The sequence below is a fragment of the Lissotriton helveticus genome, chromosome 7, assembly GCF_964261635.1.
Source record: "Lissotriton helveticus chromosome 7, aLisHel1.1, whole genome shotgun sequence".
In the NCBI taxonomy this organism is placed as follows: domain Eukaryota; kingdom Metazoa; phylum Chordata; class Amphibia; order Caudata; family Salamandridae; genus Lissotriton; species Lissotriton helveticus.
This window is the reverse complement of record NC_136068.1, coordinates 1,362,459,156-1,362,473,842: the sequence shown is the minus strand read 5'-3', so window position 1 is coordinate 1,362,473,842 and position 14,687 is coordinate 1,362,459,156. Positions and strand designations below refer to the sequence as shown.

At 45.1% G+C, this 14,687-nt stretch overlaps 1 protein-coding gene across 1 annotated transcript in view; it reads right to left on the bottom strand.

The window, feature by feature from the left end:
• CFAP52 (cilia and flagella associated protein 52) overlaps positions 1-14,687 on the bottom strand; it is a 201,130-nt gene that overhangs the window by 21,943 nt on the left and 164,500 nt on the right. Inside the window, exons 8-10 of the mRNA XM_078650854.1 lie at positions 11,644-11,814; positions 10,826-10,974; positions 8,040-8,185 (exon numbers count right to left, since the gene is read on the bottom strand). Coding sequence (XP_078506980.1) covers positions 8,040-8,185; positions 10,826-10,974; positions 11,644-11,814 — 466 coding nt within the window. The remainder of the gene's footprint in view (positions 1-8,039; positions 8,186-10,825; positions 10,975-11,643; positions 11,815-14,687) is intronic.

Sequence of the window (14,687 nt, the reverse complement as noted above, 5' to 3'; positions counted from 1 at the left end):
ATGTCTAGCAAGTTGTGCCACTGGTGTGGCCATCGTACAATGGTAAAAGTCGGCGTGGGGCGCCCTATTGGCCTGTGAGATGGTGTCAGTAGCGGACTGATGTGCGAATGGGGCCAAAGGCAGCGTAACAATATTTTCTGACTGACACCACAAGGCGCTGAGATGCCAAGATCCGGATGGCACCGAGGTGATGTCTAAGTTGCGGACTGATGTGCGAATGTGGCCAAAGGCAGCGTAACAATATTTTCTGTATGGAAGATACCACTAGGCGTTGAGATGCCAAGATTCGGATGGCACCGAGGTGATGTCTAGCAAGTTGGTGTGGTCATCCTACAATGCTGAAACTCGGCGTGGGTCACCCCATTAGCCTGTGAGATGGCGTCAGTAGCGGACCGATGTGCGAATAGGCCGAAGGCAGCACAACGCGCCAAGATCCGGATGTCACCGTGGTGGTTTCATAGTTGAGAGGCACTTCATCTGCAGTGGGGCGCCGAGATCCGGATGGCACCGAGGTGATGTCTAGCAAGTTGCTGTACTGGTGTGGTCATTCTACAATGCTGAAATGTAGTGGGGCGCCCATTTACCGTTTCAGTTGCCATTCAGCTGAGTTTCGGCTGCTCTTGATGCTACAGCGACAGGCGGCTGCAAGAGGACTCTCAAAATGGCGGCCTGTTCTTTGGATTTGGGCCTGGTCCACTAAAATGGCCCTGGGACACCTTAGAACTTGGACGCTCGATTTTTTTTTCCTTTCCTGTACATGCAAAAAAAGGTAAATGCCCGGTACGTTACACGCTTCATCTGCCACGATGAACTCTCCAGAGGAACCGAAAAAAAATATAGTTGTGGTAACTATACCATGCATCGTCATATGGAGAGGTGGCACCAATTAATTATAGTGCTGCATAAAAGAGAGATTTGGAGGAGAACCCCTGACCTGCTAGTACATTCATCAAAGAAGTGGCACTGAGAGCTTCAGAGGCAAGGGAAACGGTCCCAAATATTTAGAAGAACTTTGGAAAGATTAAAATGACATGTTTAGATTGTGGTAAATTAATTTCATGTGGACAGATGAGTGTTACTCTAATAAATACAGCATATGAACATCATCATAGTCGATGGTTGGTAGAGACATTTTGACTATATCCTGGACCTGCCCGTCCTCGCCCAAAATGGCGCCGGAATAAATGGGACTCGTAACTCCTTGTTGTGTACTGGTTGCAGAACCTTGAAATCACGAGATACGTATGCAGTTTTGAAGCACATGGCGGGCGGGGACGAGAATTGATTGAATATTTCGACATCCCTATTGATATTAAGTTCTGATGTGTTATTGATTACTGTACTGTTGAAAGTTCGAATTAACGTCACCCATGGTACTTGCCCGCAAATGTATATCTAGATAATTTTATTGTAACTGGCCCTGACGTATTTTAATTATAAAATGTACGTCCACCGATTCCGTAACTGTTAGACACCTTAGTTCTTGCAACCTAATGGCCCGCCCGTTACGTTCCTCTACAGTGTAAATGCCTATTCATCATATACGATTACAGTTTGCTCCGTGGCAGGCCCACGTGGTTATAGGCTCGTATTTGTATAATGAAATTTTCACAATAAAGGTTTTTAAAAGAAAACATGGTAGTAGTATATACATTGGTAAAGTTTTTAATAATAGTCACTGTTTTAGAATCATTAAAAGGCAAGTGAAATAAAGCAGACCAATTACATGAAGGGTAAAAGGTATAATACGAAGGAACGCAGTAAAGATAAATGGTCAAGGGCTGTTGTGTTTTCTATTCCTGCAACATAAAGTGATCGATAAGAATCTCATATTCAGGCGTATCGGCGACTAAGACAGCAGGTCGACCCTCTTTTGCTCAACGGCTCCGTCATGGGACGAAGAAACGCTCTTTTTCTCGAAAAAAGAATATATTTTACTTGCAGGACAGTTGTAAAATTTCCGGGAAAGTACATTAGCCTGGAACATTATAACATATATTTAAGAAAAAATAATGTTCGGAAGTAATTAAAAGCGTAATTTTTAGGTGATATGACCAAGGCTTTCATCATTAGAATAAGAAAAGTAAAATGAACCAATGAAAAGTTTTATTAACAAGTCACATGACTTGTTATGCTTACGTTACGCGCTGCGCGCCTCGGATGACTTCCGGATGCGCTAACGCGGCGCGTCATATGACGCATTACGCGACAACGCAGGTCCAGAATATAGTCAAAATGTCTCCACCAACCAGCGGTCGAAACACAACCCCTTTCAGCAGGCTAAATAGTTCTGTTAAATGACAACAGAAGGGACAGGCAACAAGAACCATCAGTCAAAGAGGGGAGGGCTAGTTCTTCTCTACCGGGTTACATTGGGGCGCTACCGGAACTGATCGAATTGGTAGTCTACAGTGTTTCTGGATGTTTCAGACTGAAGCTGGGGTTAGCATGAGAGCACCACCATTTCGTAGCTCCGTTGTGGCCATTCCGCAACCAATCATGGCAGCCGCTCTTTATCGTTATTTTGGGCGGGGTGGGTGGCGGAGCCGAGCTGTTTTGCAGCCATCATTGTGTGGAGTTCAGTTCATCTCACTAGTTTTGTATTTGTCATGAGGGGTTGTTCCTAATGTTTCTATTTTAGCGAGGTCAAAAAGAGATCCCATTAGTGGCCTACTGATTTTGCTCGATTCCTTTTCTTTTTTTTTTACACGATTTTTCGTTATCTGCAAAGACTAAACAGAGTATTGCGACTCTGTGTTTGTTTGTAAATAGAGAATGAACCAAAGAGAACTAATTCTAAAACAGTAAATACTTGGATAACAATCAATCAAATGGAGAGAGAAGCAGGCACGACGGATTACAACGGGGGCAAAGGCCTGCGTTAACTACCTTTCACTATCTGCAAAGAGAGAGTACTCCTAATAGAAATGAGGGGGGGGGCACCATTCAAAGCAGATCAGTGTGCATAAACACGAAAATGTTTTCACTTACCACGTACTTGACATTCGACAGCTTATGATATTTGCTATTAAAAAACCATTGAAATTCACTGAAAAAACCGTAGGTTATAGACCATATATAGTTAGGAATTAGCATTTACAAAACCTTGAAAATTCACTGAAAAAACCATAGGTTATAGACCATATATAGTTAGGAATTAGCATTTAAAAAACCTTATTTTACTCACACAAAACCATTGAAATTCCATATATAGTTAGTTGCACTAACTATATATCGCGCACCCGCAATCCACTGCTGATCATGTCACATATTACATCATTCATGACATGGTCAGTGACATCACTGATGACATCACTGATGACATCTCAAATGACATCACTGATGACATCACTGATGACATCTCATTTGACATCATTCTTGTGCTAATACGATAAACCTCTTCAGACTCTAATATAACCTTAGATACACTCAGTGTATACAGACACTCACACACTGCCACTCATCCATGGAGTTACTCACACACCCAGTCAGTCATGCAAAGAAACAATCTCACCTCCATTTCTTCAACTATACAGTTAAACACACCTTACTTATTGAAACATATACTAACACATATTTACTCTCTTATACAATCCCTGATACAAGTTCACAATGATCGATACAACCACTCACTCATTCAGTGGCTCTCATGCACAGTTATTTATATATGCCAACTCTCACATGTACTGTGTTTTACATATGTACTTACTATGACATGTAGCATTGAGATATCCATTCACTCATCAATACACTCATGCACACAGTCAACTGCCCATGTAGCTGTTTCCACATGCACTCTTGAACTCATACACCTAGTGAATAAACTGCTCACACATCTATGCATAGAGTCACACACCTTCCAGCCACCCCCACACAAACTCAATCTGCCATAGAAATACTTGGGCAACCAATTAATAACACATATAGCCTCTCGTATAGCTAATGATCAACACATGCAGCAGTTTACAGAACAACAGACATAATGATGCACAAATTAAGACAGTTTAGTCACTAACCCATGCACTCAGTGAGACACATTTAATCACTCACTCATACATTCAGTCATGCACCTACTAAATCCTTCGTCCAGACACTTATACATCTACTCATTCTTCAATATGTAAAACATATTTAAACTTTACAGAAACACACAGTCACTGGATGACGTCATCAGTGATCTCATCAGTGATGTCATTTGAGATGTCATCAGTGATGTCATCAGTGATGTCACTGACCATGTCATGAATGATGTAATATGTGACATGATCAGCAGTGGACTGCGGGTGCGCGATATATAGTTAGTGCAACTAACTATATATGGAATTTCAATGGTTTTGTGTGAGTAAAATAAGGTTTTTTAAATGCTAATTCCTAACTATATATGGTCTATAACCTATGGTTTTTTCAGTGAATATATATATATATATATATATATATATATATATATATATATACACACACATATATATCTACACACACACACACACACACTACGAGGTGTTTGGTTCTCTCTTACTGCAAGCCATTGTCATGCTGCCCGGTTGTCTTGAAACACCAAGAAGGTACATTTCTTATTATTGTCTGGTATGGCCAGTACCTGCATTGACTAGTCAGAGGGTAGAAGCCTGTTACGGAAGTAATAAGCATGAATTATTTAAAGGTTCTTTTGTGGGCTCAAACTGTGGTCCTGAATAAAGCAGCAGCTGGGGCAGCAGCTGGGGCAGTAAATAAACTTCATGACCTGCATCATGCCTTGGTGCAATTGCCTGTGTATTTCACACTATGCATGAAGATTACTTTACACTGTTGAACTGCGCCTATCGAATCTGGTGTTTATTTGAAAGCTAGCTTAAAGACAGTTAAACATTTATTATACTGAGTGTGTGAACCTATGTTTATTTGAAAGCAGTTTGTGGACTGTGCTCCTGCAGGGCATGACTGAGAGTTGCACAAGGCACTTTTTCTTTGTGTTATGTGCAACAGATACTTTCCTAGTGCATTTTTTGTCTGCTTCACTTGTTCCTGCCCTAGCTGCTCCCAGTCCTCCATTTGTGGGCAGCCACTTCTTTACACACGGGGACCTCCAGCAGCCCTACGCTAGCACGCCTCCTCAGCAGTCACTGAGATCCTTCCCTCAATGTGGTCTCAGGGCAGCTCTACTGGCAGGTGACAGAACTTCCAGGTTCCTGTTCCCAAACCTTGTAAACCTCGGAGGACAGAAGAGTTCATTGCTGTTTGAACGTGGATACTGATTGATGAGAACTTTTGGTACGCTGACTTGACTGGTGGTTTCTATGCTATATATGTACAAAGTTTGCATCAGAGTTTGTATATTCCACAAGCCCAGCTCTCACACAAGTTTCAGGCTGTTCCTTACTTTTGTGTATTTTTCCCAGATTGGGCAAGCCACAGTCTTTGTCCTCTGCTGTCAGCAGGAACGTGGGTTGGGGACAGGAGCTCCCTGTCAGGGGAGACCCAAAACAAAGACTCATGCTGAACTACCTCTCACCCTCTTTTGGGTGATAAAATCAGCAAGAAGGAGGCCCTTTAAAAGGGCCCTTAATCTCCTACCTTCCACACCCTAGAGTCTAGTCCACTATACAGTCCTCCCAGGACTTTTCTGGAGAAGCCCTGCAATTGATCTCTCCCCTCATTATCTCCCACCTCCTGCCTCTCCCTCCTCCCTCTCTCTCCCTTCCGCCTCCTCCTTCTGCCTCCTCCCGCCTCCCTCCTCCATCCTCCTCCTCCCTCCTCTCCTTCCACCACCTCCTTCCTCCTCCTTCTCCTCCCAATGAATCCTGATCTAATCCCACCTGGGTGGAGTGAGCATTACTGGGGACTGAAAGACTAACTTAAAAGCAAGAGAGGCCAGTTGGCAACTCTGATTGACAGGTAAAAAGGCCTGTCCTTCCATTACAATCTGTTGCTGCCACCACTGACTGTCCTCCATAGCGCAATTAACTTATGGTAGACACACTCAGTATAGGATGTGCATATGGTGTGCCCCAGTAGAGCAAAAAAGCTAACCTGAACTGCATTCATGTAGGGATAGCTGCATGTGGGAAAGCTACGTAGAACGGGGCACATGTGAGTGGGAGTATATGTTTGCTTCTTGTGTGGTTACAATCAACTTAAGCCTTGCTGTGTGTGGCAGAAGCATATGGGATTGTTTGAGTTAGCGCCTTGAGACCCTCCGGGTGAGTAGTGCGCTTTATAAATGCATGAACTTGAACTTGAACTTGAGTGGTATTAGTGCTGCTGGCAGTATGGGTGAGTGTGTGTGTCTGTGTATATGTGGAAGGCTGAGGATGAGCCTGACTGTCGGGTTCTGGATGGTTTGCAGTCTAGTACGTTGCTTGGTGATCCTGGTGTAGAGGGTGTCCCCTAGTCTAACTTGCTGGTAGCTAGGGCCAGATTGATAGTTTTTCTAGTATTCCCTGGGAGCCATTTGAAGAAATTCCTCTGCATCTTCAGAATCTAGAAGAAGGATGCATTGGCAATGCTAAATTGTGCGGTCATGTCCTTACGTGGGTGCTGGTTGTCGGTGTAGGTGTGGGCCCAAGTTCGGCTGGCCACCAGTTGGAGTCCCATGGTGGTGTTCTTGCTGAAGACCATTACTGATGTCTTGTTGGTGTTGAGCTTGAGACAGTTGACTTTCATTCAGCTAGCGACTTCGGTCATGAGGGTGCTGAACTTTGTCTAGTATTAATGAGAGCATTAGTTGTATGTCGTTGGTGTAGGAGAGGATGTTGATGTTGTGGAACCAGATGATGATGGCCAGAGGGATCGTGTATGCATTGAAGAGTGTGGGGCTGAGTAGTGAACCTCGAGGCACTCCGCAGAATAGTTTGTGGGTTTCGGAAGAGTAAGGTGCCAGGCTGACAGCCTATGTTCTATCCGTTAAGGAGTGACTTTTGGTATTGATGACAGGTTTAAATCCCCATTGGGTTCATTGAGCCGATCATCCATCTGGGCAGGGCTTGCTTATTATTAATAATATTTTTTTACTTACACATGCGAAATTCTGATTAAACCAGATTACTGGGTTAACCGGGCTTTGCACAATTTCTGTTTTTCTTATGCTGGTTGTGTAATTTTCACTCAAGGGGAACTTGGGTCAAGCACAAAATGACTTATGGAAACTGTGAAATTGGATGTGTGTCACTGCCACATGCAAGAGGGTGAATGTTTTATTTGTTCCGTATTCCGTTCATTAGTTGTGTGTCTTTTGCTTTCTCATCCAGGACTCACTGTAAAGTCAGAAATGATTTGTATATGGCTGGGTCTAAACTGGGGTGGCATGATGGGCAAAAGGACAATGGATTTAACCCAGAACTCTTGACTGGGGTGAATGTTTGAATTGTTCCTTCCATCATTTGTGTGTCTTTTGCTTTCTCGTCCTAAGCGCGCCGGTTATGATCAGACATGGGTCCCGGGCATACTGTGCCACTGGAATCAAGCTGGCCTGGCTGGTGAGGTGTTATACCCTGAAACCAGTCCCAGGATTCTTGTTTCTGTTTCGGGGGGATCTGGCTTGGCAGTTAGGGCTGTAATGCTCCCTTGAGGAGCAAGGTCAAGACTGATTTGCATATGGCTTGGTCTAAACTGGGGTGGCATGGTGAGCAAAAAAAAAGGTGGGTTTTACACAGAACTGTTGACTGGGGGGGTGAATGTTTGATTTGTTCTGTATTCTGTCCATCATTTGTGTGTCTTTTACATGCTGTCTGCTGGCAGTGTTCACCACATTTTAGAAACTCTATAAAGAAGACACTGAACCAGTATCATGCTTTACTTGAGTACAGCTTGGCAAACTTTTTGTACAATTCTCATGCAAACGACTATCCACGAGGAATACTATAACAGTCATAATTCCAGTAAGAAATATGCATTCTGCACACGGAAAAATATTAAATGTCGCCCACTCCTTCCTCTGAAGTGGACACAGTTAATTAAGTGTCATTAAGAATATACAGGATCATGAAAGCAGCAATTTATACGATGCAAATTATTATCATTACTGTACACACAGTGACACGCACCTGTCCCTCTCCGCCGCCACTGATAATCCTCTTGCAGTCACTGGTGGTAGAGATTGCTGTGACGCCCATGCTATGGGCGTTTTCAATCGTGTACATCAGGCGCCCGGTTTCTGGTGTGAACCCTCGGATCCTTCCATCATTCCAGGCTGAGAGAACAAGAAAAGATCATGTTTTTTTAAATCATGTAGAATTAATAAATAAAGAGCGTGCATGTCTCCTTGGACATGTACAAGGACATTAGGGAGGGAAATTAGGGGAATAACACGTGATGGTGGGACGGCTTTACCATACTCATGAATCAGCTGGAATGACGGCTTTGCTATCTCTCGTGAGCTCCATGGTAGTGGCAACTTTCCATCTTTAATGACACTCTTGTCAACCCTCATGAAATCTTTTCTGCATGGCAAGTTAAAATTATTAACCACACTCAGTGACACTCATCTAGTCTCCCATGATCTTTATGGCGTGAAGCAAGTCATGATCACCCTTCACCAGACCCACGAAATGGAGTAATTTCATTCAACGCGGTTTTTATTATTAATAGATCCATGTGCACAGTACACACATCATCTAATCAAATGAGAAGGATCACTTGTCCTGCATAACATCGGGTATGCGGGAAAGGTTCTTTCTAGTCCCAATTAAAAAACCCTCATGCACGTGTTGGTTGATGGTAACATCAAGCGGTATATCTTGGTTCTCCGCTAGCCCTCACACGTGTCTGCATAATCATAGGGTTTAGTGGTTATGCAACCTCCACCAGGAGGTAATACCCTTTGTTAAAAACAGTAGTGACCAGTGATGGTGACAGTGACGTGGTGTAGTGAAGAATGTTGACTTGTTCTGACTCTGCCACTTCTGGTCCCGGAAACGTGGCAGAGTCAGAACAAGTCAAGAGATGGAGTGACCGAAGCAGGCCTCCCTGACCCACATGGATCCTGATGAGGTTTATTTAAACCGCGAACGAAGGTACAAAGTGACCTTTTAGGAACAGCACAAAGTTACGTTCCTTTAACAATTATACACTAGGAAATACTTAGTTGTATACTTCACATATAGAAACGTGAGAGGTCTCTATACACTTCACACCCTGGTCCTGAAGGAAGCCCACCCGACCGACTGGCGACTGAGGGCTGAAACATGTCGACCTAGATCACATCTTCAGTGTGAAAGAGTCATAATCACTCTGAGCCACCTACATTATTTTTTATTGCCTCCAGAAACCAGAACTATTAAAATATTTGTCTGGGATTGAGAGACTTTTAAAATTCTTCACTACACCACGTCACTGTCACCATCACTGGTCACTACTGTTTTTGGTGGAGGTTGCATAACCACTAAACCCTATGATTATGCAGACACGTGTGAGGGCTAGCGGAGAACCAAGATATACCGCTTGACGTTACCATCAACCAACACGTGCATGAGGGTTTTTTAATTGGGACTAGAAAGAACCATTCCCGCATACCCGATGTTATGCAGGACAAGTGATCCTTCTCATTTGATTAGATGGTATATGATTTCAGGAAACTGAACGGATCACGTATTCCTTCCCTCCCCCCACATTGATCTTGAAGAGCACAGTACACACATATCAAGGGCAATGGAAGACAGTATATAGGCAAGGGGGTGCAATGTATGGATAATACATAAACAAAAGCCGGATATGGACAAGAAAAGTCTGAAATCAAACGCAAGATGGGACATGAAGAGGTCAATCTTCAGAGCTGTCTAGAGCGTCAATATGCTAGCATATGGAAGAATGGTGCACACAAGAGCATTTTAAGTCCTGGCAGCAACGCATTGGAGTGCGTGCTTGTACCTTGTGTCGAAGATTGGGAGATTCATAAGTGCGCCGTTAGAGCCATTGATTGTTATTAAGGCTTTGCCAGTACTCTAACAGTACTGGGATTATTTACATGGGTTACACCATCATTTGTTTTCAATCTGTGCACAGCATTGTCTTGTTCTTAGTTATTGTTTTTAACTATGTTCACTTCTGACTCAATAGTGAATCCCCCGCAACACTCGAAGATGGGTCTTGCCATCACTCTACTTCCACAAAGAAGGAAGGTGCGCGTTTTGAAGATGCCTCGACCTGATTGGCAGGAGACATGTTCAGTTGCTTGCTGGGAGCAGACAAGCCTGCCATTAAGGAAATCTTCTCAGGTCTCACCCCATCAGTCGTGCGATTTATGCTGTGGGCAGGTGTCTGGTACGCCTCACCTGACATCACACCCTCACAACCTCTAAAAAACTCTATGGTGCAGGCAGGTCAAGCTCCCTTCGCATCTGAAATGGCACTCTTGTCGTTTCTCATTAACTCTGTGGTACGGAAAAAGCACCATCTTAGGCGGTTAATGAGCAAACCCTCTCCCACATCCTATAGTTCATAAGGAATGGAGAGAGCGCCACTATAACTGAGGAATGACCATCTCCTACGAACTATATGGTGAGGGGAAAGCTGCGTGCATTCCTCAGGCGAAACAATTCATTTTCAGTCTCTCAGAAACCTAAGGACCTTGGCAAGCTATGGTGGCATCTCATGTGAAATGACACACTTAGCATTAACAGCAAGGGAGGTCAGGTTAGTCATCTCAGGCCTGCACTGCTGCTCTTGCCACCTCTTGATATTTCTATGATCTGAGGCATAATGACGTCATATCGCACCTGAATCAATGCTCATGCTGTTGATCATGACCTTGATGGTGGGACAGCTCCCAGTGATACCCCACTTGTCTTGTAAAGGACTCTATGGTGTAGAGCAGGTCTTAAGGCACCCTTACCTGAGACGATGCTCTTGCCATCTTTCATGAACTCTATGGCATAGCAGATCATGTTGGGCACAGTAATACGCAACAGCTCCTTGTTGCTTGGGTTGTGCCAGACACGAATATCACTCTTCGAACAAGTGGCAAATAGCTCCGAAGTCCCGCTAGGAAATTAAAAAAAGAACAGTTATAAAGCAGGAACAGCACCAAGATCAGTATAGGAAAAAGAACATGAATGTGTTTAACTGGAAAAAAGTATCACCCATAGAGAACTGATTACTAGAAAGAAACTGAATATTACTATTTCTGCCTCCTTCACTTGTTCAGTTGGTGCAGGTAAGCTCTACTGACCCATTAGTAAAGCATTTAGCAAAGCACAGCCTGAAACGGATGGCTCTAGTGCAGCCATGGCCATTGGCGTACCACAAGTGAGGTGGCGAGTGTACTTCTCCCAGCATGCTTTGCGCTTGCAACATAAAGACTATCAGATATGTGCCTATAAAATGCACTATTTGTACACCAACCGCAAGAGTCATTAGCAATGGTATACTTCACATGAGCTACTAGATTTAGTATGTGGACGGCTTGGGTACAGCACAGGTATCTGAAAACGTTCACACCATCCATGGGTTGTATTTTAGTGACACCACAATACACCAAATGCCTGACATACCCAGGCCATCCAATGAAAAGGCCTTGGAGTCCCTCTTCCCTCTTAGCTCCATACAGGCAGCTTTCATACAGTTTCACCCTTAGGCCTGGAGAGCTAGGTAATAGTCCCAGGCTCGTATGTCGAGGTGACAGTGACTTCCCATGAACCCGGCTGTACTCACAAAGGGAAGACGACGTCATTCACGGCCTCGTTGTGGCAGGTCGTGATGAGCTCCTCCTTGAACTCGGGGTAGTTGAAGCGGTAGATGTGCGTCTCACTCGTGCCCACGAAGAACTGGTGGCCCTGGCCTCTCAGGGTGATGGAATTCACTGCGCCCTGCAACTTCACTGACCTGGACACGAGGAAATACTTTTTTATTTATTATAGAAATATCACACCTTTATTTATCTACAAGATTGTTTCTTCAGAACAGGCATCCTTTTGAGAATCATCTATAGAATAATGCCTATCTGCCATGGCGCCTCACTAACAGCTTCCCTACTTTTCCCTTTCTCTCACACTAGTTGCCATCTGTTATTCTCTATCGTTTCCATTTCATTATTTTCTTTCTTTTTTTTCTGTAACATTACCCGAATCATCTTTCTATTCGCTTCTCATTTTGGGGCATATGTACAAGCCCCTATCACCACCACAATGTCACTTTCATCAATGATGTGGTGGCGATAGGGGTGGAGTCTTATGTACATGGCAGCATTCAGCCACTTAACGTGGCTGAATGCTGTCTTGTACATAAAGCCCCCTTTCATGCTATGGTTAGCGTGAAAGGGTTGGACAGTGGGTGTTGCTGTGGACGTTTCACTGCAACACCCATTTATTTTGACGCTGGCCCCTATGTACAAGGGTGGCGTACATAGGAGGCAGCGCCAAAATTAAGACCAGGTAAATCCTGGTCTTAAGTTGACGAAACGAGGAGAAATGCATTATTTCTCCTTGTTTTTGCTTATTCCATGTGCAACACACATGGAAAAAGCAAATGCCATGGTTTGTTTATGTACAGGAAGGTGCCCTTCCTATACAGAAACAAACTTTTTTTTTAAAATGCCCTTTTGTCACTTTGGCATGAAGCAGCACACTTGAAAGTGACAGAATGGCATTTTAGGATTGTTTATGTGTAGGAAGGGACAACTTCCCACACATAAACAATCCTCCCCTGCATGCAGACACCTTTACACAATCGTGCAAGGGTGCCTGCGTTGGCGCTAAGTTGCTAAACTTAGCACCATCGCAGGGGGAAACGCAAAGCTGCACCACATTCTTGTAAATATGGTGCAGCCTTGCGTTTCAGAAGTGGCGGAGCGTGGCGTTAAGCTAAGGAGGCTAAGGCCGCGCTCTGCCACTTCCTTGTACATATCACCCTTTGGTTCTTAATTTGTTGCTCCCTCTTCCAGTTCACTCCTCCAAGATAAAACAAGCATTGACAAGCCAATAGGTTTCGCCTCTGGGAAATCTATTGGTTTTATCAATGTTTTTTTAGACATGTTACACAGCAGCGCTAAAGGGTATGCAGCATGTATTAAAGTAAAAAAAAAGAAGCATGAAGAGGTCAAAGCAGTCTGCATCATTGCTCTTTTAAAAACTTTAAGCCAAGTAGTACAGCAGCTAGTGCCACTGTGCAACCAGTCTATGGGCCTGATTACGATTGCGGTTTTCCCGCATCCTCCGGGCCGGCGGAAGCCACCACCGGCCCGGAGGATGCGGGAAAACCGCTGCGGACTGAAAAAAAAACCCTGCCAGATTAGGATGGCTGGGGGATCGTTTTTCAGTCGGCAGCTTTTCCGCCGCGGACGCCTTCCGTCCGCGGCGGAAAAGCTTCAACATGGCTGGCGGTGTCTATCAGACACCGCCAGCCATATTAAGATTCCTGCAGAAAGATGCCTTTACACGGCGGCATTTCCGCCGTGTAAAGGCATACGGATTTGTGTTTGGGGGCCCGTTGCGGGCCCCCAGGGGTGAAGGGGGGGTGGGGGGTGCACATGGGGGGTACCTATGGTACCCCCCTGCATTTGCCTGCACAAAGCGGCAGGCACCGCGAGGTGCCTGCCGCTTTGTGCATGCAAATGCACAACATACATTTTTATCATTGCGGCGGGTGCTGCTTCAAGCAGCACCCGCCGCAATGATAAAGATACAGGATGTGACCGCATAGGGTGGCGGTCACATCCTAATTAGCACGGAGGGACCGCCGCTGCCCCTGCGGACGGTCCCTCCTCCTCTATGGTGGCGGACGGACTCAGGTCCGTCCGTCCGCCATCATAATCGGCCTCTATGCGTGGACCACGTCATGATTGATCTGAGCGTCCTGGTTCGAAGCTCAGCAAGGAACAGGAAACATGGGCATGTTCTCCACGCAGGTTGTAATGCAGCCTCTGTGGAGAACAGGGAAAGTGCGCATGACTGTGTGGCGAGCCCGCGACAAACAAATAAAATTATAATAACTCCCAGTTATCATTTTATTTTTCCTTTGTTATACTGCTTAAAAGCAGTGGGGTGCCTTAGCGGAGGAGCCACAATTGACGAGGAGGCAAGTGCTGCAGGCGCCATCATGCAGGCATATGGTCTGCACAAAACATTTCTTGGTCAGAGGTTGTAAATACTGAAGCACCTGTTAACTCACCCTTGACAATACAGATGGAGGATACGGCTGGGTTGCTTAATAATACGTTTTTGGAGGAGGAGCTACGCTACGAATCAAGATGGCCACGTAAGCTCCCGGCTCCGCTGACCTCCGCCAGCAGCTCGATTATCCTGTCTTCAATCCTGACCTTACACCTGATTTTCTTGTTTATGAAGGTCTACTGCTTCTAAAGGTGCAATCCCGAGATTTCTACCTCATCGGCTGACGAAGATACGCCGTGTGTCCATTCTCGGCCTAACAATGTGTGGAAGCCGGGGACTCGATTTCTAGACTATCCGGGTCAGAGTTGAACAACATCGGCCGTGAGAGCTGGACTGAGCCCAGTCTCCCGAAGAGTGCCTGAATTGTTGACTTTTTGTGACGATCCTTTGAAGGATCTACACCGAGGACACACCAGCGTGCCGCGCCGGCTGCTGTGGTGGGGGTCCGGTGCCCGGAGACCTTGCTGCCCTCCCGGGGTCGACGGGCTGAGGCCCTCTCTGACGGCGAAGGTGTGTTCTGTAAGACGAGGAGCGCCCATTACTTGATATCAGATTTGCGTGGCCTGCGACTCCGGAGCAGCCGGCCTC